The 26,184-nt window shown below is 48.5% G+C and overlaps 1 protein-coding gene across 1 annotated transcript in view; it reads right to left on the reverse strand.

Annotated features, from left to right (window-relative positions):
* mylk3 (myosin light chain kinase 3) overlaps positions 1 to 24,789 on the reverse strand; it is a 125,752-nt gene extending 100,963 nt beyond the window's left edge. Inside the window, exon 1 of the mRNA XM_072518179.1 lies at positions 24,657 to 24,789. Coding sequence (XP_072374280.1) covers positions 24,657 to 24,767 — 111 coding nt within the window. The 5' untranslated portion in view covers positions 24,768 to 24,789. The remainder of the gene's footprint in view (positions 1 to 24,656) is intronic.
* Positions 24,790 to 26,184: the final 1,395 nt, after the last annotated feature.

Here is a 26,184-nt window from a genome sequence, read left to right on the forward strand (position 1 = left end):
TAGCCTGCACACCTTTGGGTTGTGGGAGCGAAACCCACGCAAACTCAGGGGGAATGTGTAAACTCCACACGCACAGTGACCCAGAGCTGGGATCGAACCTGGGACCTCGGCGCCGTGAGGCAGCAGTGCTAACTACTGCGCCACCATGGTGCCCGATGAGGATGTTATCCTGAAATCAAAATCCTTGACCTACATGGAGCCTACGCTGCTGTCGTTCCACCTGTGGGCATTGCTCAGCCTGGATAATAAGCTGTAATATATATATATAAAAAATTATTTAGAGTACCCAGTTATTTTTTTTCCAATTAAGGAACAATTTAGTATGGCCAATCCACCTACCCTGCACATCTTTTTGAGTTGTGGGGGTGGGGCCCACACAGAGACGGGGAAAATGTGCAAACTCCACATGGACAGTGACCCAGGGCCGGGATAAGCTGCAATATAAAGGAACCAAATCACCTGTAGCCCTTTGTCAAACAGAAGTTTCTTTTCTGACTCTTAAACCTTGAAAGCTTCCCTTCTTGATGTAGATTACACTATTGTATAGCTTAGACTCATTTTCCCATGATTTTCCTGCATTTGGAAGCAAACTATGAAAGTATATAATTCGTCCTTCACTCAGAAATAAAAACAATCCAGCTTGAGGATGAAAACTTGAGATTCTTGGCAATATGTGATGAAAAATTAGCTATCTGTAAAATGGTCTGTCCTGTATCCTTTTCAGACACAGTTTGCCGAATTGCCAGGGGCCTGGGGAACCACGTCAATGCAATAATGTACATAATGAAAACTGAAAACCTGGCTGAAAACCAATTCCTCATGAAGTTTGAAAAGGATTGCCAGCAGCAATTGGCATTTGTAAAGAGCACAATGTGTAGTGGTTTGAAGTTATACCTTGTGCCAAAGCCATGCATACATAGTACATGCACATTATAATGACGTTAGCAAATTCATGTCTACTGGGACAAACACAATATTAGTAAATAGAATGTGAACAAAATCCTAGAAAATTGGAACATGACCACATTTTATACAATTACATTTATACAATTACAGTTTATTTTAAAATAATTCATAAAATTCCCACTGATTTTCAACAGTCCATCGCATAACTGGTTAGAGATTTGCAGGTTATTATTATTGTTACACTGTGAAACTGCATCATTAGCATTTAGACGAGGACTCAAATGGAGATGTTTCCAACAATCACACTCCCCCCCGCCGCCCCCCCGCCCCCCCCCCCCCCCCCCCCCCCCCCCCATCCGGAAAAACCTGCACTCTGCTGTTAGTCATTAAAGTTTAAACATCTCTAAATAACTGCTTTAGGAACTTTATCACTGTCCTTTGCTCACACAAGCCAGAGGTTCTGCTGAAGAAAAAGACTTACAATGATGTCACATTTTCACGATGACCTAACGTCTCAAAGCACTTCACAGCCAATTAAGTACTTTTGAAGTGCAGACACTGTTTTCATGTGGGAAACATGACAGTCTATTGCCACACAGCAAGCTCCCACAAACAGTGGTAGCAGTGGATAGATGAGCTATTTTTGTAATGTTGATAAATATTGGCTAGGACATTGGGATAACTACACTGCTCTTCTTCAAATCGTGCCTTGGAATCTTTTACATTCAACTGAGCAAGCTAACCTCACTGGTCGGTATGAATGTCCAGAATATATTCCTTGTTAAACACTGAGATACCCTCAATTACGACTCAGGAGAGAAGATTGATAATTCAAAGGCTTTAATTACCAGAGAACCAGACAGCTGCCGAGAAGTGTGCTCACTGCACGCTGCCCACTGAACGCAACCTTATATACAGCTTCCTGGGGCGGAGCCGGAGAGGCGAAGTCCCCCAGGGTTCCAAACCCTGTCTTAAAGGGGCCTACGTATTAAAGGTACATGTGTATACAGATATCATTCATCACATTCACCCCCTGTTTAAAAAAAAAAAGCATAGTCCATCGGGGGTGAAGTGGAATTATAAGTTCAGTCTTTTGGGTGGTCTGATTGCCCGTGTCGATCTTCTCAGCTCCGGTGGTGGTGCGGTGGATACGGTCGTCCTCGGGGGTGGTATATCCGGGAGCATGGTTATCTGAGCCTTTGCCCGCGTTGGAGCAGGGGGGGTATCCGGGGTGACTAGGGTGATTGGTGCCGGCACTGGCTGGGGGATGGGGGGGCGCTATGGGGGGGGGGGGCGCTGTCGGAGTTGACAGCCGGTGCGGGGGAGGGGAGCATCGGTAGAAGGGGGGGCGTCGGTGAGCGAGCCAGCGGGTGCCAAGTCTCGCAGGGAAACAGTGTCCTGCCTGCCGTCGGGGTGCTCGACGTAGGCGTATTGAGGATTTGCGTGTAGTAGTTGGACCCTCTCGACCAGCGGATCTGTCTTATGGCTCCTCACGTGCCTCCGGAGTAGAACTGGTCCCGGAGTCGTCAGCCAACGTGGAAGCGAGACCCCAGAGGTGGACTTCCTGGGGAAGATAAACAATCGGTTGTGAGGGGTCTCATTCGTGGCCGTGCAGAGGAGCGACCTAATGGAATGTAGGGCATCGGGTAGGACCTCCTGCCAGCGGGCCATTGGGAGACTTCTTGACCGTAGGACTAGAAGGACAGCCTTCCAAACTGTCGCGTTCTCCCTCTCCACCTGCCCGTTTCCCCGTGGGTTATAGCTGGTCGTTCTGCTCGAGGCGGTGCCCTTGTTGAGCAGATAGCGACGCAGCTCAGCGCTCATGAATGATGTACCCCGGTCGCTGTGGATATAAGCAGGGAAACCGAACAGCGTGAAGATGCTGTGCAGTACCTTAATTACGGAGGCCGAGGTCATATCGGGGCAGGGGACAGCGAAGGGGAAGCGGGAGAATTCATTGATGACAGTGAGGAAATAACTGTTGCGGTTGGCGGACGGGAGGAGCCCTTTGAAGTGTACGCTTAGTCGCTCAAAGGGCCCAGAGGCCTTTACCAGGCGAGCCTTGTCTGGTCGATAGAAGTGCGATTTGCACTCCGCACAGATCTGGCAAGCCTTGGTCATGGCCTTGACCTCCTCGGTGGAGTAAGGTAGGTTGCGGGACTTGATGAAATGGGCAGGCCGGGTGACCCCCGGGTGGCAGAGGTCATTGTGGATGGCCCTCAGGCAGTCTTTTTGCGCGTTGGCGCACGGGCCACGGGACAGGGCATCTGGGGACTCGTTGAGCATCCCCCGATGATATGTAATATCGTACGTGTAGGTGGAGAGTTCGATCCCACACCTCAGAATTTTATCATTCTTTATTTCATCCCGTTGTGCGTTATCGAACATAAAGGCGACCGACCGTTGGTCGGTGACGAGGGCGAACCTCCTACCAACTAGATAGTGCCTCCAGTGCCGCACGGCCTCCACTATGGCTTGTGCCTCCTTCTCGACTGCAGGGTCGAATTTCCAAGGTGGTGAGGGTTCGGGAGAAGAACGCTACTGGTCTGCACGCCTGGTTGAGAGTAGCAGCCAGGGCGACGTCTGATGCGTCGCTTTCTACCTGGAAGGGAATGGTTTTGTCCACTGCGTGCATGGCGGCCTTGATGATATTGGCCTTGATACGACTGAAGGCCGACTGAGCCTCAACCGTCAGGGGAAAAACTGTGGTCTTAATGACTGGTCAGGCTTTGTCCGCATATCTGGGGGCCCACTGGGCATAATAGGAAAAGAGTCTTAGGCACCGTTTGAGCGCCTTGAGGCTATGGGGGGAGGGGAAGTTCCTTAAGGGGGCGCATGCGGTCGGGGTCTGGGCCTAGGACCCCGTTTTCCATGATGTGGCTGAGGATGGCTAGCCGGGTTGTGTGGAACATGCATTTCTCTTTATTGTATGTCAGATTGAGGGCCCGGGCGGTCTGGAGGAACTTCATCAGGTTTTCGTTGTGGTCCTGCTAGTCATGACCGCAGATGGTGACGTTGTCCAAGTACGGGTATGTAGCCCATAGGCCATACTGGTCCACCATTTGATCCATCGCCCTTTGGAAAACGGAGACTCTGTTTGTGACACCAAAAGGGACCCTGAGGAAGTGGAAGAGCCGACCGGCTGCTTCGAAGGCCGTATGGGGGTGGTCCTCCGGACGGATAGGGAGTTGATGATAGGCAGATTTTAGGTCGACCATGGAGAATACTCGATACTAGGCGATTTGGTTCACCATTTCTGCTATGCGGGGAAGTGGGTACGCGTCTGTAGCGCACAAAGGCTTCTTATACTCCGCCTTCAGGGCGGAGCTAGAGGTCAACGGCCAACCAGGACCCGGGATCTGTCAGCCAATGACATTAGGGCTTCCAGTCCCACATGACCCCCAATACATACTACCACAGCGTCGAGTTTCGTAAAGCGGTTTATGGTCTGACTAGTCCACCACCATACGTTGTTTTTCTCCGGAGCGGACTACCAGTACTTGTGCCCTCCAAGGGCTGTTGCTAGCCTCTATGACCCCTTCTTTTAGTAGCCGCTGAACCTCTGACTTGATGAAAGTCATGTCTTGGGCACTGTACCGCCGACTCCTGGTGGCGACGGGCTTACAGTCGGGAGTGAGGTTCGCGAAGAGGGGGGGTGGTGCAACGTTGAGTGTCGCCAGGCTACATACTGTGAACGGGGGCAGGGGTCCGCCGAACTTCAGTGTCAGGCTTCGGTGGCTGCACTGAAAGTCCAGACTGAGCAGCAGGGGGGCGCAGAGGTGAGTGAGGACATAAAGTTTAAATCGGCGTATTTGGCTCCTTGAATAGCGAGGTTCGCGACACAACACCCCGTGATTTGGACCGAATGAGACCCCGATGCGAGGGCGATAGTTTGGGTGCGCAGGGAGCAGCGTCTTACCATGTCTGGATGGATAAAACTCTCCATGCTCCCCGAGTCAAAAAGGCAGGGGGGTGTCGCGGACGTTGATTTGAACCTGCATCATTGAGTTTCGCAGGTGCTTCGGCCAAGATTGATCGAGCCTGATCGCTCCCAGTTGCGGGCAGTCAGAGTCCTCGGTTGAATCGGACTCGCAAAATGACCGCCACCGTCGGTCGCACGTTTTGGATTTTGAAGGTGGCCGCCACCAAGATGGCCGCCCCCATGACTCGCACGAGGCCGATGATGCGTCGGAAGTAGGTGTGACCGGCCGCCGCGCAGCCGCGTTGCAGGGCCTGTGGTCCTGGGGGTTCGATTACTGGGCCCGATGAGACTTTTGTTTCTGGCCTTTGGGCCCAGCCAGGCAGACCTTCGCGAAGTGCCCCTTCTTTCCGCATTCACCGCAGATAGCGGAGCGGGCCGGGCAACGCTGGCGTCAGTGCTGGCCTTGTCCACAGAAATAGCATGGGGTCCCCCGGTGCGAGCGGGTCGTCGTGCGGCGCAGGCCTGTAACGTGGTCGAGGCTGGAAGGGATCGAGAGGGGTTTGCAAGGTGCGCGGAGTACCTGCGTAGATTATGGTGGGCCGCTTCCAGGGAAGAGGCGAGCATTACCGTGCCTTGGAGGTCCTTCGCTCCATCTTCTAGGAGCCGCCGGATGTACGTGGATCGGATACTGGACACAAAATCGTCACGAATATGTAAGTTCATGTGGACTTCTGCCATCACCTCTTTATGGTCGCAGTTCCTGGTGAGCGCGGTGAGTCTCTCCAAGTATTCATCTAGCGTTTCCCCGGAGTGCTGGCGGCAGGTCGAGAGCAAATGTCTGGCGTGTACCTCGTTTATCGGCTTTACGAAGCGCTTCTGTAGGATTTTGACCGCCGACTCGTACGTCGTAGCTTTCTCGATCACGGAGGATAGTCGGTGGTAAAGAGTTTGGTCTTAAAATGGACTTTTATAAATGTCAAAGTGAAATATGGATGGAGAAATATTGCATGAGTAGTTTCATATTATGTTTGGATTCGATCATTTTTACTTTCCCAGTTTACAGCAGTTTATATCTCTAAAGCAACTTTAATGTAGCAAAACATCCCAAGGCACTCCTTAGTGATGTTATAAAACAGAATGTGACACCAAGTCACAGAGTAGACCAGATGCTTGGCAAAAGAGGTATGTTTTTAAGTTGTGTCTCAAAGGAGGAAAGTGAGATAGAGAGGTGAGAGTTTTAGGGAAAGAATTAAGGATGAAGCGGCACATCCATCAATGGAGCGTTTGAAATTGGGGGTGCCCAAGAGGAAAGTATATACGGAGAAGATACGTCTTGGAAGGTTATAGGACTGGGAAAGATGACAGAGATGGGGAAGGGTGAGACCACAGAGGGATTTGATAACGAGGATGAGAATTTTAAAATCGAGGCAATGCATAACCAGGAACCAACGTGGATCAGCAAGTAGATATCAAATATATATAATGGGTAAACTGAACCTGGAGGGGTTTGAACACCAGTAGCAGAGTTTTGGACGTCCTCAGGTTTAGGGATGTTAGAACGTGGCAGGTCAGCTAGGAGTGCATTGGAATAGTGAGGCTGTGAAATAATAAAAAGCATGCCTGATGGTTTCAGCTTCAGATGAGCTGAGACAAGGATGGATTTCAAAAGGAGACGGAAATAGATGATCTTACTGATGGTGCGGATATGTGGCCATTTGACTATTTAATTTAAGCATGAACGTCAGGAGTATTTAATGGATTACACTACCAGGAAAATAATTACTGTAACCCATCTTTAACATCACTTACTGTGCTCAGGACTGAAACAGTACTGAGGCAAAGACTGTAATATATTAGTATCTATAATAAAGTTATTCAGTTCTCGTATGAAATGGATTTTCAAATCTTTTTAGAGAATAATACGTGCAAAAGAGCTAATCAATTATCATAGAATCATAAAATTTACAGAGACGAAGGAAGCCATTCAGCCCATCGAGTCTGCATCAGCCACTGGAAAAGCACCCACATCTCCGCCCCATCCCCCCAACCCAGCAACCCCACCTACCCTTTTTTTTGGACACTAAGGGCAATTTAGCATGGCCAATCCACCTAACAGGTACAGCTTTGGACTGTGGGAGGAAACCGGAGCAACCGGAGGAAGCCCACGCAGACACGGGGAGAACGTGCAGACTCCACAAAGACAGTGACCCAAGCCGGAAATCGGTCCTGGGACCCTGAAGCTGTGAAGCAACAGTGCTAACCACTGTGCTACCATGCCACCCTGAATAATTGTGAATGATTAGCCTTTTGGGGTTTTTGTATAAATTGGCGTCAATAGAGTCATCCCTGATAATTTACAAATTTCTCGATATTTTTCACGAGAGTTGTACTTTTTCTTATAACAACATTATTGTTTAGGAAAGTGAGACCTGTGACCCACATGCACTGCTGTCCAGTTTATTTCACTGCTCACAACATGGCTTTTTGTTGCCTGCCTACATGATTCCATGACGGGATATGTCATTAACCCCTATCCCTTCCTTTCTCATCTTTATTCTGTGGTAAGTTTCCAACAGGACAGAAGAAACCCATTCATCAAGCGTTATGTTTCATAATGACACCTCCACAGCAGGAGGCTCATGTTATGCATATCTCTAAAATGGTACAGATTTCAGGGCATGCCCTCACATTGCCTTTGGGACTTTGCTCTGTTTGCTGCCTCTTGTCAATTATTGTACTCCATTTTCATCTGCTGATCTGTGTTGTTGAAGATTTATTTTATAAAATGGTAATTTCAGAGTTTAATCCCTTTTTCCTCTCAGGGCTTGCTAAAAAACATAATAAGGAAACTTAATGTCACATGTATTAAAATCATCATGAATTCATACGAAAAGCAGGCAGCATGGTGGTGCAGTGGTTAGCACTGCTGCCTACGGTGCTGAGGACCCAGGTTCGATTCCGGCCCTGGGTCACTGTCCGTGTGGTGTTTGCACATTCTCCCAGTGTCTGCGTGGGTCTCACCCCAAAGCTGGGCAGGGTAGGTGGATTGGCCATGCTAAATTGTCCCTTAATTGGAAGATAAATAATTGGGTACTCAAAATTTTTTTTAATGAATTTGTACAAATAGTATGCCATATGCCTTGATCTGTGCCACATGTGTTGTTCTACACTCGGCTTTTAGGGGAGTTGACATTAAAAGCTGGAGAACATTAAAGCTTGGTTTTGTCAGAAATTTTATTTATCATCCAAAGGATACTTCAGCATGGTTTTGGATACTAGTGGTGGATTTACCTTGTATCACCCCGCCATTTATGTTACATTAAACGTCTTAAGTGATTAAAGCTTATAAGATACATATAAATATATCATACAGAGGGCAGCACGGTGGCACAGTGGTTAGCACTACTGCCTCATGGCGCCGAGGTCCCAGGTTCAATCCCGGCTCTGGGTCACTGTCCGTGTGGAGTTTGCACATACTCCCCGTGTTTGTGTGGGTTCCACCCTCACAATCCAAAAGACGTGCAGGGTAGGAGGATTGGCCACGCTAAATAGCCCCTTAATTGGAAAAAATGAATTGGACTCTCTAAATTTATTAAAAAGATATATATATCATACTGCTGGGAGTATTCTCTAAGCCACCTAGCAGCCCAAGTAAGATAAAATAGCAGATATGTAGACAAATTTCAGAGAAGTGTAAAAGTAATCGGGCAGTGATAGTGGGGATGTCAACATCCCCAACACTAACTGGGGTAGTGGTAGTGTGAAAGGTTTAGAGGAAGCAAAATTCTTCAAATGTGTCCAGGAGAACTTTTTAAGCCAGTGCTTGGAAGTTCCTACAAGAGAGGGGACAGTACAGGGCAGCACAGTGGTGCAGTGGTTAGCACTGCTGTCTCACAACGCCGAGGTCCTAGGTTCGATCCCGGCTCTGGGTCATGTCATAATATACATCTATGTATATAATGGAGTGCAGACAGGCAGTGATTGACACACAGGATGACCAGTAAGCACACAGAACAGAGCAGCCAATCACCAGACAGGACACGACCACTATAAAGCCAGAGGGCCCCAGTTTTCCCGCTGTCTCTCGGGACCCAGCCTCTGAGACAGTCAGAGCTCGTGAGCTGGCCAGTGCCTACACCATGTGGTAGCTAGGTTAATCTGGTCAGGCTAGTGTCAGGTCTCCAGTCAAGTCAGCATAGTTTCAACCCACAGTTGAACATGTATAATAGTTTAGATGTTAAATAAAATCGTGTTGCATCTTATCAAGTGTTGGAGGTCTGTCTCTCGCTACACTGCATCAAGTGCAGTTCACCTCGACCCAGCCTACCCAACACATCATGGTACCAGCTAAGTGATGGTGACATTTTTTTTTTTTTGGAATGTTTTATTTAAAACAGATTTGTAACATTTACAGAGAAAAAAAGGCCATATACAAAAGCCTTAACATATTGAAAACGAACAGTGGGAGAGAATAAACATATTAATAAAGCACTTCCCCAACCAGATCTATTTACCCATGCCCCACGTGCTCAACTAACCTAATGTGGCTCTAACCCCCCCCCGCTCTAACCGCCCCCCCCGCCCCACCCCCACCCCCACCCCCTCCACTTCCCCTCCCCCCCGGGTGCTGCTGCTGTCGGTTTCCTATGCTATTCCCTGCAAGCGACTATCTCCCCTGGGGATTTCTGATCCCCCCCCCCTTACCCTCTTAAATCTTCTCTGCTCTCTCCCCCGACTGCCCCCCCCCTCCCGACCCCCCCCCCCGCCCCCCCCCCGCCCCCGAGAGCCTGCCCTGCCAGGTCCGCCCCGTGCTTGGCCCTAGCCCGCCCCTTCTCCTACTCTCCCTGGTGCCCCCCGACCTACGCTAACTACGTTGACTCCTGCCCTTAGCGCCTGGCTGTCTCCCGCCCGAATGCTCGGGCCCTCCCCCCACACCCCAAAGACCCATTAACCTGATTGTATCTCCCTGCGCCCTTTCAAGTCCCTTACCCAGCCCCTAGCCCATCCCCCTATCAGAGGCCCCGGTCTCCCGCCAAAAGGTACCAAGCGCGGGACCCCCTTTGCAGGCACCCCCCCCCCCCCCCCCCGTTGCAAGCTCCCAAACTCGGCCTAAGCAGTGCGCCCTCCAGTCCCCGTTCTCTGTCCAGGCTGAATACAATCTTAAATAAAACATTACAGTGCAGGATAATTTAACGGACCGCCGCCACACAACAGCTCTGTGAGCCCAGAGTCCTTTAGTTCAAGTCCAGCTTCTTCTTTTAATAAAAGTCCATTTCTAGTCAAAACAAGTTAGGTTAACATACGCCGCCACTGTAGAGCATTGAAAAACAAACCAAATGTCCGTTAGTTCAAGTCCAGCTTCCTCTCTTTAATAAAGGCCCAAACCTGTTCTGGTGTCTCGAAGTAGTAATGAAGTTCCTCAAACGTCACCCAAAGCTTTGCAGGATACAGCATTCCAAATCTCACCTGCTTTTTGAAGAGGGCTGCCTTTACCTTGATGAATCCTGCACGCCTCTTGGCCAGCTCCGCTCCCAAGTCCTGGTAGATGCGCACCTCGCAGTTCTCCCATCTGCTGCTCCTCTCCGCCTTGGCCCATCGCAGCACCCGATCACTGTCGGCAAGCCGGTGAAAGCGAACCACCAAGGGCCTCGGTCGGTCACCCGTCCTGGGCTTCCTTGCGGGGGCTCTATGCGCCCCATCCAACTCCAGGGGTCGAGGGAAGGCCTCCGGTCCCATCAGCGCCTCGAGCATACCCATCACGTATGCGCCCGCATCCGATCCCTCACAGCCCTTGGGGAGGCCCACGATCCTCAGGTTCTGCCTCCTGGCTCTGTTCCCCAGCTCTTCAAGCTGCTCCTGCATCCTCCTCTGGCGGCCGTTCAGCTCCTCTACCTCGTGCTCCAGCTCCGTTACGGTGTCCGCCTGGGTGGAGAGCTTCACCTCAATCTCCCTGAGCGCCTTCTCTTGGACCGCCTGCGCCTCGACCATTCGATCCATCACCGCCCTCATCGGGTCCAACGTGTCCCTCTTCAAGTCGGCGAAGCAGCTCCGGAAAACTCCATCTGCTGCTCCCTTGGCCAGTGAGCCTCCGCTCCCTGTTCCCTGCTGGCCGCCATGCTTCGCCGCCCGGTCAGAGGTCCTCGCTGCTCCTGCTTCGAACTTCGCCGCTCCACTCGACCACTTCTGGTCCGACTGTCCATACTCCGGGAGGAAAACCTCTTCTTTTCGTCTTCTCCGCCGATTCAGGCCGCCAGGTCCCGAAGAAATCCTGCAAAACAGGTCCGTTTGCCCATCGCGGGCGGGAGCTGTGATGGTGAAAATTTGACGGACCTACCTTGAGTGAATCAGCGCTGACCAGCAAACAGCCATCCGGTGACATGGAAAACATCCGCCCTCCTCCGCAGCTCCGCATCGCCGGCAACCTCGGTGCAAATTGGAGGATCTTCAAACAAAAGTTCCAACTCTATGTCGAAGCCACCGATCTTGAGGCCGCATCGGATGCCAGGAAAATCGCACTATTCCTCCATAGCCGGGGACCACGCCATCCACATCTACAACTCCCTTACATTCGCTGAAGGCGAGGACAAGACAGAATTTAAAACAGTCCTACTGAAGTTCGACAGCCACTGCGACATTGAGGTGAATGGGAGGTTTGAACGATATGTTTCCAACAGAGGCTTCAGGGTAAGGATGAACCTTTTCAATCCTTTCTGACCCATCTCCGCATCCTCGCGCAGTCATGTAACTATGACTCGACCACTGATTCCATGATCTGGGATCAGATCGTTTTCGGGGTCCATTCCGATTCCCTTCGCCAGCAGCTCCTGAAAGTCAAGCAGCTCACCCTCACCATCGCCATCGAAATGTGCAAACTCCACACGGACAGTGACCCAGAGCCAGGATTGAACCTGGGACCTCGGCGCCATGAGGCAACAGGGCTAATCCACTGCGCCACCATGCTGCCCTTAGGAAAACCTTTTTAACAGAAGGTCGTGGGGCTTTGGAACTCGCTGCCTGAAAGGGTGATGGAGGCCATAACATTTAGAATTTAGATGTTCAGTTGCGATGCCAAGGCATACAAGGTTATGGACCAAGTGCTGGAAAATGGATTAGAATAGTTAGGTGTTTGTTTTTGACAGGCACAGATACAATGGACCTTTTTTGTGCTGTAGACCTACCTCTATGACTCTATGTACCCTATTGTCTGAATCAATGCAATAGCAAATTTTGCAACAGAGCCACTGTTGCATATGGGAAAAATGCAGTAGCCTATTCTACACAGCAAGGCCTGATGGCCTACATCCAAGGGTGTTAAAGGAAGTGGCAGCAGAGATAGTGGATCCATTGGTTATGATATTCCAAGATTTAATGGACACGGGAAAGGTTCCAGTGGATTGGAAAAATGCTAACGTAACACCCTTATTCAAAAAGGGACGGAGAGAAATTACAGACCAGTTAGTTTAATTTCTGTTGTTGGAAAATTGTTTGAATCAATTATCAAGGATGTAATATCAGGACCCTTGGAAAGCCAAAGCGCGATCCATCAGAGTCAGCATGGTTTTATGAAGGGCAAATCATGTTTGACTAATTTGCTTGAGTTCTTTGAAGATGTAACAAGCAAAATGGATAATGGGGATCCTATAGATGTAGTATATTTGGACTTCTGGAAGGCATTTGATAAGATGCCGCACAGACGGTTGATTCACAAGGTGAGATCACATGGGATTAGGGGTAATTTATTAGCTTGGTTAGAAGACTGGTTGACAGATAGGAGACAGAAGTCGGGATAAATAGGTCTTTTTCTGGATGGCAAGATGTAACTAGTGGGGTGCCACAGGGTTCAGTCCTTGGTCCCCAGGTATTTACGATCTATATTAATGACTTTGATACAGGGCTAGAAGGATCTATCACTAAATTTGCAGATGACAGAAAAATAGGTGGGACAGTAATTTGCAATGAGGAAATAAGAACCTTACAAATGGATATAGATGGGTTAGGAGAGTGGGCCAAAATGTGACAGGTGGAGTTTAACGGGATGAGTGTGAGGTCATGCATTTTGGTTGAAAAAATGGAAAGGCAACTTATTATCTAAATGGGGAGCGAGTTCGGGGAGCTCCGATGCAGAGGGATCTGGGTGTCCTCGTGCATGAGTCACAGAAAACAAGCATGCAGGTTCAGCAGATAATAAGGAAAGTAAATAGAATGTTGGCATTTATAGCAAAAGGAATTGAGTATAAGGTAAGGAAGTGTTGTTGCAACTGTACAAGGCATTGGTAAGACCGCACCTGGAGTATTGTGCACAGTTTTGGTCCCCTTATTTAAGGAAAGATGTAGTGGCATTGGAGGCAGTTCAGAGGAGGTTCACCAGATTGATTCCAGAGATGAGGAGTTTGTCGTATGAGGAGAGATTGAACAGATTAGGCCTATACTCTCCAGAGTTTAGAAGAATGAGGGGAGATCTAGTTGAGGTGTACAAGATGCTAAAAGGAATGGATAAAGGACATGGAGCAGATGCTTCCTCTTGAGGGGCATTCTAAAACGAAAGGTCCTAATCTTAGAATAAGAGGTAGAAAATTTAAAACAGATTTGAGGAAAAACTACTTCTCCCAAAGGGTTGTGAATCTGTGGAATTCGCTAACCCCAGAGTGCGGTGGATACAGGGACAGTGAGTAAATTTAAGGAGGAGATAGACAGATTTTTAATTGGTAATGGGTTGAAGGGTTATGGAGAACGGGTGGGACGGTGGCATTGAGGCCAGGATGGGATCAGCCATGATCACGTTGAGCGTGTTTTGGCTCAGGAGGCTAAATTGCCTACTCCCGCTTCTAGGTCATGTCTTCTCGGGGGGAGATGCTCTGGCTGATTTCACAATCCAGCTCTTGGTCTGTAACATTGTAGGTAGCAGATGAGGAACATATCAGCCGTGATAGAAAGGCGGAGCAGACCAGATGGGACAAATGGTCTAATTCTGCTCCTATATCTTATGAACCTATGAAGATCTCCTAAATGGGAATGAAATAAATGATCAGTTAATGTACTTTTGCTGATTCTGGTTGAGAACTAACTTTTGGCTAGATTACCAATGTAACTTTCCTCCTGTGTTTTCAATAGTGCCTTTGCATTTCTTACATTCACCTTAACATGTAGACCTGGCCTTAGTTTCATCTTTAAACTAACACCTGCAACCTTGCTGTACTCCATTGTCCCACTGATATATCAGCCGAGATTGCATGCCCAAGTCTTAAAATGAATGCACAACTCATGACTCAGAGACAGGAGGTAACCACAGAGCCAAGGCTGACAGTAATCATGCATTCACTAGTTTTCTTCTCATATTTTTCTTATTATTGTAAGCATGTTGGCGAGAGAGTCGGGAGACTTCAGAAACTTCTTCCGTGGAGCCGAGCTAATAGCCAGAGCCTAAGATTACATTGTGACAGTTTATCCGGCAAAATTTATTGGGAGAAGTCGACGTAGCAATTTCCAATGATAAATGTTGAGTCACTAGCATGACCGAAAATCATTAAAAAAGCAGGAAATAAGGGGCGAAATTCTCCCCCAACGGCGGGATGCCCGCCGACTGGCGCCAAAGCTGGCGCAAATCAGACGGGCATCGCGCCGGCAAAAAGGTGCGGAAGTCTCCGCATCTTTGGCGGCCTAGCCCCAACATTGAGGGGCTAGGCCGACGCCGGAGGGATTTCCGCCCCGCCAGCTGGCGGAAATGGCGTTTGTTGCCCCGCCAGCTGGCGCGGAAATGCGGCGCATGCGCGGGAGCGTCAGCGGCCGCTGTCAGTTTCTCCGCGCATGCGCGGGAGCGTCAGCGGCCGCCGAAAGTTTCCCGCGCATGCGCAGTGGGGAGAGTCTCTTCCGCCTCCGCCATGGTGGAGGCCGTAGCGGAGGCGGAAGGGAAAGAGTGCCCCCACGGCACAGGCCCGCCCGCGGATCGGTGGGCCCCGATCGCGGGCCAGGCCACCGTGGGGGCACCCCCCGGGGTCAGATCGCCCCGCGCCCCCCCCCAGGACCCCGGAGCCCGCCCACGCCGCCTGGTCCCGCCGGTAAATACCAGGTTTGATTTACGCCGGCGGGACAGGCAGTTTCTGGGCGGGACTTCGGCCCATCCGGGCCGGAGAATCCAGCGGGGGGTCCCGCCAACCGGCGCGGCTGGATTCCCGCCCCCGCCCAATCTCCGGGAGCGGAGACTTCGGCGGGGGCGGGGGCGGGATTCACGGCGGCCAACGGCCATTCTCCGACCCGGCGGGGGGTCGGAGAATGACGCCCAAGATTTGTGGGCAGGAAGTGAATGGCTCTGCAATATTCTTGAGAGTCAATATCCCATGGCATTGCCCATGGGGAAGGAAGAGGTGAAAGAAGGCTGGAGGGAGACAACTGAAGCAGGAGACTCAAATGTAATTAGTTTCTATCATAAATATCATAGATTATTTTATACAATTCCTGTTTAAATTTGATGTCATTAGGGCAGCACGGTGGTGCAGGGGTTAGTGCTGCTGCCTCACGGCGTCGAGGTCCCAGGTTCGATCCCAGCCTTGGGTCACTGTCCGTGTGGAGTTTGCACATAGTCCCCGTGTTAGCGTGGGTGTTGCCCCCACAACCCAAAAGAGATGAATTGGCCATGCTAAATTGCCCCTTAATTGGAAAAAATGAATTGGGTACTCTAAATTTTATTTTATTTTTTAATTGATGTTATTAATTACTTTATGCTATTCTTTGAGAGAATAGAATGCAATTTGAGGAATAGAATTGGCAGGAATCTGGGGTGTTTAATTTCCTCAGGATTTCGCTCACTCCACTGACAGAACCTCAGCAGAAACCTTGTTTTTCTACACATCGGTGGCATTGCCACTGATGTAACAGTGACAGGGCAGGAGAAGTCACAAGGAATTTATCTCACAAGCAATTTATCTCACAAGTAGTTTCCCTGCAGTACAGTATGAAAAGTTAAGATAATCAACCAAGAGGGTTTAAACACCACCATTGGTGGGAGGATGTAATTACAACATAAACTTTTCATTGGCTGTTTTAGAGAATTTTACAAATGTGAAAATCGTGTCATCAACAAGATTAAGTACAGGAAGTGCATGCAAGATAAAAATTTTGGATGAAAATTGCCATAGTCAGCTCTCCCCTTTGAGAGAATTAAACCTGAGCGTCACCACACCTGAGGTGAGAAGGCGGGCCTTCATTAATAACCTCAGCTGGTACAGGAATTGAACCCGCGCTGTTGGCTTTGCTCTCCATTATAAATCAGCCATCCAGCCAACTGAGCTATCCGATCCCCAAAGCTTTTGAATATATGAAAGGTGGATGTTCATTATATGCTGATAGTGCTCTGTACTAAAAGTTTTTCTTTCAAATATAGAATTTAGAGTCCTCAATTCTTTTTCCAATTAAGGGGCAATTTAGCGTGGCCTATTCACCTACCATGCACATCTTTTTGTGTTGTGGGGGTGAGACCCACGCAGACACGGGGAGAATGTGCAAACACCACACGGACAGTGACCCGGAATTGGGATCGAACCCGGGTCCTTGGTGTCATGAGGCAGCAGTGCTAACCACTGTGCCACCATGCTTCCCTACTCGGTGTTAAAACTAACTACCATGACTCTGTCTTTTTCTCTGACTTTTAATAAATGCTGTGCATTTGCAACAAGATTTATTATAATTTTAATATTTCTAGCATTCATAGATTTTTTAAAATTCTTAACGTAAGTCAGTGTACCCTGTGTGAAGAAATAACGACAGAGAGTGAGACCCTGTGGGCAGTGCTTCCTTTTTTGATAGCATTAGCAATTCTGCCAACTTCCACAGCACGTGGCTGGCTGTGTAACCAAGCCTAAGCAGGACCATTATTTATTTACAGTTACTGTTCCCAGTAACATTCTGTTACAACATAATCTCAGACATGAAATTTTGCACAATATTCTGCCGTTTTTCTCACCACCAAACATCTTTGTCAGAGATTTGCTGAAACGTTTCCAATGTTTATCGGCACGACACTGCCTCTAAAGCAAACTTCAATAACACTCAACCAAATTGCAAGTTTGCATCTTCTATCAGACAACAGAAAACAGTTATCTACCACACATTCACACGACATGCAGTCGCTGCTTGGAAATCCATTCCAAGGTTTGATTATTCTTTGCATGAAAAAGAACGTTCAGATATCTGTCCTGCAGATGATGTTTGCCATGTGAAGTTGTGCCTCCTTGTCCTAGTCGCACAGTTTGATTTAAAGTAGTGGATGCGATTCAACGGAAAAAGTATCATTTTGGACGCGTTTGGCGGGGTGTTTCTTGACGGCTGCGTTGACGAGATTGCGGCCCGTATTCAACAGCACTTAGTGCCAAAAATGAGCCCCCATGTGAATCTCGCCATTACTACCTGGCACACTGTCTGATTTGCCAGTTTCGCCTCAGCTTCTCGCCGCTAACAAGAGGAAGCTGCTTTTAAACGCTCCCTCACACCATTCACTCCCAGGCAACAGATGAGCACAGCCATGGGCAGACCTTCTCCACTCATTGGTGATGCGGACACAGCCAAGCTTCTCGATGCCGTCGATGTGAGGCAGGACATCCTGTTCCCTTGAGGGGGTCAGAGACCCAGCAGCCAGGTCAGCAATACCACCTGGGAGGCAGTGGCAGTGGCCGTCGGTGTGGGCAGCAAGACCAGGAGGACCACGTCCAATGTCGAAAGAAGACCAATGACTTCCATCGAGCAGCAAGGGTACCTGACCACATCTCTCCTGGCATCAGTTCCACCTGCCACATCTCAAATTCTAAACCCCCCCCCCGCCCGCAAACAGGTCATGGCTCACTTTGTGCCCTTCATTCCTTCAATACCCACAGACAGCCCCACAATCTGGAGATTCAGCCTCCTGGAGCGATTCTCCAGCTCTTCCACCTTCTCCCTCAACCGCCTTCCGGCCCTCTTCCATGAGCACCATCTCCGCCTCCAACAAAGCAAACCGGTTCTCTTGATTCACCATCAACTCTTTTACCTTCTGGAACGCTGAACTCTGCGCCTCCAGCCTTTGATCCACCCGCTCAATGGCCGGCCTGATTGGCTCCGCCAACTTCGCCAGGTCCTCCAAGGCCTCTTGCCCCTACTGCTGAAATTTGCACCAATTGCTCGGTAGACCACTGGGCAGCCAGCAACGCCCCAGAGCCCTCCGCCATCTATCCCTCTGTCGTATTCGAAAGTCCTCCCAGCCGGACTGCTGCCCCTTGTTCATTACACCCCTCATTTGATAAGCCATAAACTGGCGCCGCCGGAGGAAAATTCCTGTCTCTCACTGTTCCTGCACTTTGCGTCAGCAAACACCCCTCTGTTGGTTGAAAAGGACCAAACAATTCCACCTCGAGCGGGAGCCACCAAATGTGCGACCACTCACTCCATGGCCGCCACCGGAAATCAACTTTCAAAGGAAACTCAAGTAAATAAAAATGCTGTTCTGAGGTTGATAATGCACCCCAGCCCTTACGGGGGCCACCAGCCATGGCAGGCCTCAAACATACCAGTGCACACCCTGTGTACCCTCTCCTGGGGCACCCGGGCAAGAATGAAGCTGCGAAAGAGGGGCAAACAGTCGGGCTGAGTGACCCTCTCAACCGCCAATGCCTCGACCTGTAAATGGCCAGCTTGGCCAGGCCCACGAGCAGGCTTACAAGGAGGTCCTCCACCCTGCCTGCCTGCCTGCCTCCCTCTGCACTGGGAGACCAAATGTGGGTCTGAAGTGCAACCAAATCTTGAGGATTCTTTAAATTACCAAAAAGAGGCTGCAGCAGTGTCCTTTATGTATGCACAAGTAATTATCCAATGGATTCCTCCTGTCTGTAGACAGTTAACCTTAATTTATACAATTGACACCCCAATTCTACTCGCGTTGTTCATTGGCAGCTTGTTTAACAGAGCGGTGGGATATCAGATGCTGGTTAAAAGCAGCCAAGACCTCTTAAATGTAAGTATGCTATGGCTACAATAAATTTCATTCTGAACTTCATTGAAATGTAGGCAGACCAGATACTGAAATGGCTCTCCATTTTCAGATGCAGCGCCCCGAACAGGCGCCGGAATGTGGCGACTAGGGGCTTTTCACATTTGAAGCCTACTTGTGACAATAAGCGATTTACATTTTTCATTTCATTTCATTGTAGGATTCTTGTAGGGAAGATTGGTAGGAGGAAGCACTTCATCTTTCTAACCAATGGTGAGAGGATTTCTCAACCAGCTTCAAGGAAAGAATGGCCAGGGGTGGCAGAACAGGTCAGTTCCAGAAATATTGCTCCAAGGGCCTGACCGCAATGCAGAAAATATAAATGATGGGGGTGGCATGGTGGCACAGTGGTTCGGATTGCTGCCTCACAGCGCCAGGGACTGGGTTCAATCCCGGCCTTGGGTAAGTGTCTGTGCGGAGTTTGCACTTTCTCCTCGTGTCTGCGTGGAATTCCTCCGGGTGCTCCGGTTTCCTCCCACAGTCACAAATGACGTGCTGGTTCGGTGGATTGGCCTTTCTAAAAATTGTCCCTTAGCGCCAAAAATGGACTTACTGGGTTATGGGGATAGCTTGAGGGGGGGGGCCTAATTCATACCCCCTGTTACTCTTGGCTTAACCCTGTATTACAAGCAGCCTCAGCACCAGCTTTACATTTCTCTTTTCCAACCTGCTGCATTCACGGAACCTCCTTCTGTTGCTGCTGTCCTCATTATCGTTTCCCTTACCTCCTCACAATTCTTCCTCTTTCACACACCAGTGACCCTATTCTACCCTAATGTGTCTATGTTCAGAACATCTCACCAGGCCAATGCCAACACACTTCCTTCCTTCTTAAACTTACAGAAAAAGCTGGTGCACAATAACAGGGAGCAGGCAGCCGCATCATCATTTGCCTTTGGTAGAGCTTTCCATTGGCATTGTGGGCAGGGGGCACATCATGTTCATGGGTTCTGAAGAAGCTGAAAGAGGAAGTCCCACCGTGTTTTTAACGATCTAACCCTGTTTCCTATCTGACTGAAACCTCATCCTTACACACATTGCATGACAAATGGCTGCTGCTTTCAACAGCCACCCATTTTCTGTGCTTACCCTTGCCATCTTTATCCTTCTCTTCCCCTTCAGACCCTGAGGCTCTACTGGGCACAATGAGTCCAGAGGAGAAACAGAACAAAACCACAGAATGGTAACCGCACTGAAGGAAGCCACTTGTCGTGCTGTGCCTGTGCTGGCTCTCGAAGGAAGCAGATTACCTAATACCACTCCTGGCCTTCTCCCCATAGTCGGCACATGCTTCATTTCCAGATAATCATCCAATTGTCTCTCCAATACCTCGATTGGACCTGCCTCCATCACATGCTCAGGTAGTGCATTACAAATCCCAACCTCCCGCTGTGTGAAAAAGCTTTTCTTCATGTCTCCATTGTTTCTTTTGCTAATTACCTTAAATCTATGCCCTCTAGTTCTCGATCCTTCTATCAATGGGGAACGTTTTCCTTATCAACTCTGTCCAGACCCCTCGTGATTTTGTACACCTTGATCAAATCCTCTCTTAACCTTCTCCAATCTATTCAGGTCATTGAAGTTCCTCATCCCTGGAACCGTCTTCGAGGAACTTCTCTGCATCATTTTTAATGCCTCCGCATCCGTCTTAAGGTGTGATGCCCAGAACTGGATCCAATACTTCAGTTAAGACTGAACCAGTGTTGTGTACGAGTTTAACATAACTTCCTTGCTTTTGTGCTCAATGCTCCTATTAATAAAGCCTAGCGTGCTGTATACTTTATTAACCACGCTATCAACATGTCCTCTCACCTTAAATAACTTAGCCACATATACACTCAAATCCCGCTGCCCCTATACCAGCTTTGGAATTGTATCCTTTATTTTATATTGTCTTTCCACATTCCTCCTACCAAAATTAATCACTTCACCTTTCTTTGCATTAAATTTCACCTGACATGTGTCAGTCCATCTCCCCACCTGTCAATGTCCTTTTCAAATTCTGCATTATCCATCTCACGGTTCACAATGCCTCTGATTTTCGTATCAGTTTCAAATTGTGAAACTGTGCCCTGCACACCAAGGTCTAGATCATTAGCAGGTGTCCTAATGCTGACCCCTGGGGAACTCCACTACAAACCTTCCTGTACAAACAATACTCAGCCAATTTGGTATCCATGCCACTACTGTCTCACTGTTGTGCAACACTTTTTCAAATACTTTTTAGTAGTCCATGTACACCACATCAACAGCATTACCCCCATCAACCCACCCTGTTAACTCTTCAATACACTCCAGTAGGTTAGTTAACATGATCTTGCTTTAACAAATCCTTGCTGGCTTTCCTTAATTCACGCACATTTTCCCAGGTGACCACTAATTTTGTTGTGAATGATCATTTCTAGATTTCTCCACCATTGAGTTTAAGCTAAAGTTGCTGGGCTTAACTTTACAACTTTATTTGAACAAAGGTATAACATTTCCAAATCCCCAGTCCTCTGGAACCAGCCCCAAGTCTAAGGAAGCCTCCGCAATTTCTACTCTCACTTCACTCAATATCCTTGGATGCAGCTCATCGGGTCCTGGTGCCTCAGCAACTTTAAGTGCAGTCTATCCAATAGCTCCCTCTTAACAATTTTAAAACTTCTCCTATTTTCCTTAAACCCTTCCAGTGTCTCAATTACCTCCTCTTTCACCAGATGCGGAGCATAGACATAGAATTTACAGTGCAGAAGGAAACCATTTGGCCCATCAAGTCCACACCAGAAGGACCAATCCACCTAAGCCCTCACTTCCATCCTATCCCCACACCCAGTAACCCCACCTAAACGTTTTGGACACTAAAGGCAATTTAGTATGGCCAATCCACCTAACCTGCAAATATTTGGACTGTGGGAGGGAACCGGAGCACCCAGCCTGGCGCTCCGGCAACGTCCATCTCCAACTGCAGCACCACGACCAGAAGCAAGTCCAAGTTCAATGCTCGCTACCAGACGGATGAGCCCAGCTGAACAGCAGTTACTTCTCCAGACCCAGCAGATCCAGATTCGAACAAAGGCCACTGTTCCCCTGACCTAAGCCGGTTCCTGAAGTTAAGTACAGGTTGTCATAGTTGTTAGGTGTAGTTTAACTCGTAGTGTTTATGTTGCATGTGTAAGTAATCTTGTGTGTAAATAAAGTATTATTGAACTTGAACTAACTAACTGGTTGTTGGGTCTTTGATCGATAACCGGTTGAGCCTTGTAGTGGTATTATTTGATACCTGGCAACTCTGAAAGCAATATAATATCAATATCTAGTCAAAGGAAGGACAACCTTATTGACTGCCATATTTATTGCGAGTAAAAAGAGCAACAGACACATAAAAATCCTTGAACACAATCAGTATGACGCCTCTGTCACTTCCTCCGCAATGCGGGCCGACCTCCGAACCCTCGGCCCTTCTCTCCAGGAATCCCCCTCAGCCCCCGGGCACACCGTGTGCAGGTGATGGATGTGAGCGAGCACTCAGCAGACAGGCAGGTGTCAGACTATGGCATTGATTGAGGAGCACTGGCACTCAGCTCTCTGCGGGTTATCATCATATACTTGCACTCAACAGTGACCCACTAACAGTCCCAGCACACTGTAGTGATGTGACACATACCTTGGGAGGGTGGGAGATGGGGGTGGGGGGTGGGTAGGGTATCGACTATGGACCAGGCCACGTCCTATGTGAAGCGGGCGAGTATGAGGGCCTCTCTGATCCTCCGGGCTTGCTGGACCCTGGCCGCTGCCGCCAGTCCTGCAGTCTCTGCCTGCTCCTCTGGTTCCTCCCTGGGATTGTCCTCCAGCCCCTTTTGGTCCGCGGCCGCCTCATCATCCTCGTCCTCCTCATCCTCCTCCTCAGTGAGCACATGTTCCTCATCACCAGCCTCCTGCACGTCGCCCGCTGCTGTGCCAGGTTGTGCAGGGTGCAGCAGACCACAACAAAGCAGGCGACCCTCCGGGTGGTGTAATGCCATAACCACTGGAGCGGTGCAGGCATCAGAAATGCATTTTGAGCAGTCTGATGCACCGCTCAATACAGCCTGGGTGGCCACATGGGACTCATTGTATCGAGTCTCCGCTTCGGTCTCTGCGGTCTCCGGCCTCTGTACCAACATGCGTGCAGTCTATCAGCCCCTGGGTGGCACGGTGGCACAAGGTTAGCACTGCTGCCTCACAGCTCAGGGACCCAGGTTCAATTCCAGCCTTGGGTGACTGTGTGCAGGTTGCACTTTCCCCCCATGTCTGCATGGTTTTCTTCCGGGTGCTCCGGTTTCCTCCCACATTCCAAAGATGTGCAGGTCAAGTGGATAGGTCATGCTAAATTGCCCCTTAGTGTCCAAAGGTTAGGTGGGGTTACTAGGTTACGGGGGTAGGGTGGAGGCATGGGCTTAGGTAGGGTGCTCTTTCAAGGGCTGGTGTAGACTCAATGGGGCAAAAGGCCTCCTTCTGTACTGTAAATTCTACAATGCTAGGACTCTATGACCTGGGGCATCCTGGCGATGGCAGAGAATCCTGCTGCCCGGGCAGCCTGTTGGTCTTGGTCCATGACAAAGATCATGTAATTTTCTGCCTAGGCAAACAAGGCATCCGTGACCTGTCAGATGCACCTGTGCGCTGTGGCCTGCGAGATACCACACAGGTCCCCACATAAGGTACACACGCTCCAGGTGTTGACATAGTGGTGCCGTGCACGGTTCCTCCTGACCCAGCCCTGTGTGGCCCACCTCTGTGGAGGGTCCACCCCCCGCCCCCAGGTGAGGGTACCCCACCCCCCACCAAGCATTGGGGCGGCAAGCCCACCACCCCCAGGCTCTTTGCCTGTGAGCAAAGATGGCTACTCACCTCCTCGGCTCCCCCCAGAATCCCTTCTGCCAGGTTCACATTTTTCAAAAGGAATACTAATCGACGCCAGCGTTAAAACCTGCTGAGGAGGCCGATGAATGGCAGGAGGCCATTGGATATTGGGTGGCTCCCATTAATGGTATGGAAATAGGGCTTAAGGCAAGATCCCGATTTTGCCCACGGGAGCAGGCCAGTTGCATCGCAAACTTTTTTCCGCCTGGCGCGGTTCTCATTTTTGGCCTCTCCCACTATTCACCAGCCTCATTTCACTCAAGCAGGAGTGCAATGAGGCGGGAAAATCGTGCCCTAGATGTTGATCAGAAACCATCAACACACTCTCTCAGATCCATGCAGAGACTCATGGAGGTGAGTATCCCTTTAAATAGTTCTTCTACAGCATGTTTCCAGACTGGTAAAGCACAGATTTCCGGTTTGAGGTTTAAACCCAGAGAATCAGGGACTTCTAAGCAATAATTTAACTAACAGGTTCTGAGTCAGGTAAAACAACCCTTATTTTAATATTTAAATCAGTATTGTAGATACATACAGGTCTCTGGACCAATTTAGCGGTAGCTGGGTTTTTATAAAGTAACTCCTAAATCTATATTCTTTGTCTAGTTTGCACTAATAGGTTTCATTGATTGAAGCCAAAAATTTGCTTTCTTTTGTTCTTCATCATTTAGATTTTAAATCTATATGGGAATGCATTTTATTCATCTAATATAACACTGCCACCGGGTAATCCTGACCTGTATTGCTCAGCAGAGGTTCTTTTATCAAATATAGCTAAATAAAATAGAGCAGGCTTAATCATCAGATATGTGAATGTATCATTCTACACTTCTAAATGGTTTTCATTCAGCGTAAGACATTTGATTCCATTTAACAGGCTTACTTATTCAGTTATATTCATTTTTAGTTAAGTGTAAATTTTGAAAATCTTACCGCAAATCTCTTTATATAGTCAGAGACATTAAATCCTCCAGTACTGAGACGAACAGATCTGTGCAACTGTGAGTCTTTATACAGCATTTCCATTATTCCTTGTGTATTCATAAACCTGTACAGGCCAGGCTGAAAACTATAACAAAACCACTCTCTTCAAGTCCACGATGAATGTTTACGTGACTGGTGCTAATGTGACGCATCAAGTATTTCATCTTATCAGCTACTTTATTTGGCATTTCAAAAATTCTGTTGCCAGGCTTAAGTGCATCAACTCAAATGTACAGCTCAGATATTTCTTTCCTGCAAGATTGATCTAAGTTTGCTTTCACCATCAGAAAGCACATTGGGAACTTAAGTACAAATAATTTGCTTGGGTTAATTCCTGAGGGTCCTTTCTTTCTTGTCCTAATGGCAAAATAAGTCCTTGCTAAGATAAGCGAGTAGCCACTTGCTCCACAGGAGGTTTACCAGATGTGGTGAAGGCAGGGAATTTATCATTGCATTCACATCCGTTAATAAGTAGCATAACAATCCTACAATTGTTTTTGCAGATCCTCTTCACTATATCACCCTGTTTATTTTGGAACAATAATCCACTTATACTGACTTTCTAGTTTTCATTCATTAGCTAACGTCCAGTCTGACCTCCTCATTAATAATAATAACCTTTATTGTCACAAGTAGGCTTACATTAACACTGCAATGAAGTTAATGTGAAAATCACCTAGTTGCCACATTCCGATGTCTGTTCAGGTACACAGAGGGAGAATTCAGAATGTCCAAATTACCTTTTGGGACTTGTGGGAGGAAACCGGAGCACCCGGAGGAAACCCACGCAGACACGGGGAGAACATGCAGACCCCGCACAGACAGTGACCCAAGCCAGGAATCAAAACTGGGACCATGCTGCTGTGCTAACCACTGTGCTACATGCATTATCCTCCAAACCAGCTTTTCAAACCAAAAGCTAAGGCCAGAAATTTTGAACAACAATTTTCCCAGAGAGTTATTCCATTTGATCCATTTTATGCTAGCAGCTCCTTTTTTTTGACGTGAGCTCAATGATTCTTTAATTGCAAGTCCTTTCATGTTCAACATGGGGCAGTGACAAATATTAAAACACATTTCAATATGTCTAAAGACTAATGGACTACAAAACTTTAAAAACTAGCCTAGTGAAATATCATGGATTCACGACTGCTACGAACGCTTCCGATAAAATATGCAATCAAAGAAATAATTCTTCAATAATTGGCCTCAACCAGCTTTGGAATTTGAGCTCATTATGAAAGCAAAATCCGAAATAAAAACAGAAAATATAAGCACTCAGTAAATCAGGCAGCATCTGTGGGAGAAAGAGGGTGGATGAGTGTTAGAGAGAGAGAGAGAGATAAGAAAGAGAGAGGGGGGAGGGGGGAAGAGAGAGAGTGATGGTGCCAGACCTGCTGAGCATTTGTGGAATTTTCTAAGATTTTAATTGAGTGATAAAATTCACACTGGTCATTTTCTGTCCTGGAGCCTAGAT

Source organism: Scyliorhinus torazame, chromosome 10 (genome assembly GCF_047496885.1).
Source record: "Scyliorhinus torazame isolate Kashiwa2021f chromosome 10, sScyTor2.1, whole genome shotgun sequence".
In the NCBI taxonomy this organism is placed as follows: domain Eukaryota; kingdom Metazoa; phylum Chordata; class Chondrichthyes; order Carcharhiniformes; family Scyliorhinidae; genus Scyliorhinus; species Scyliorhinus torazame.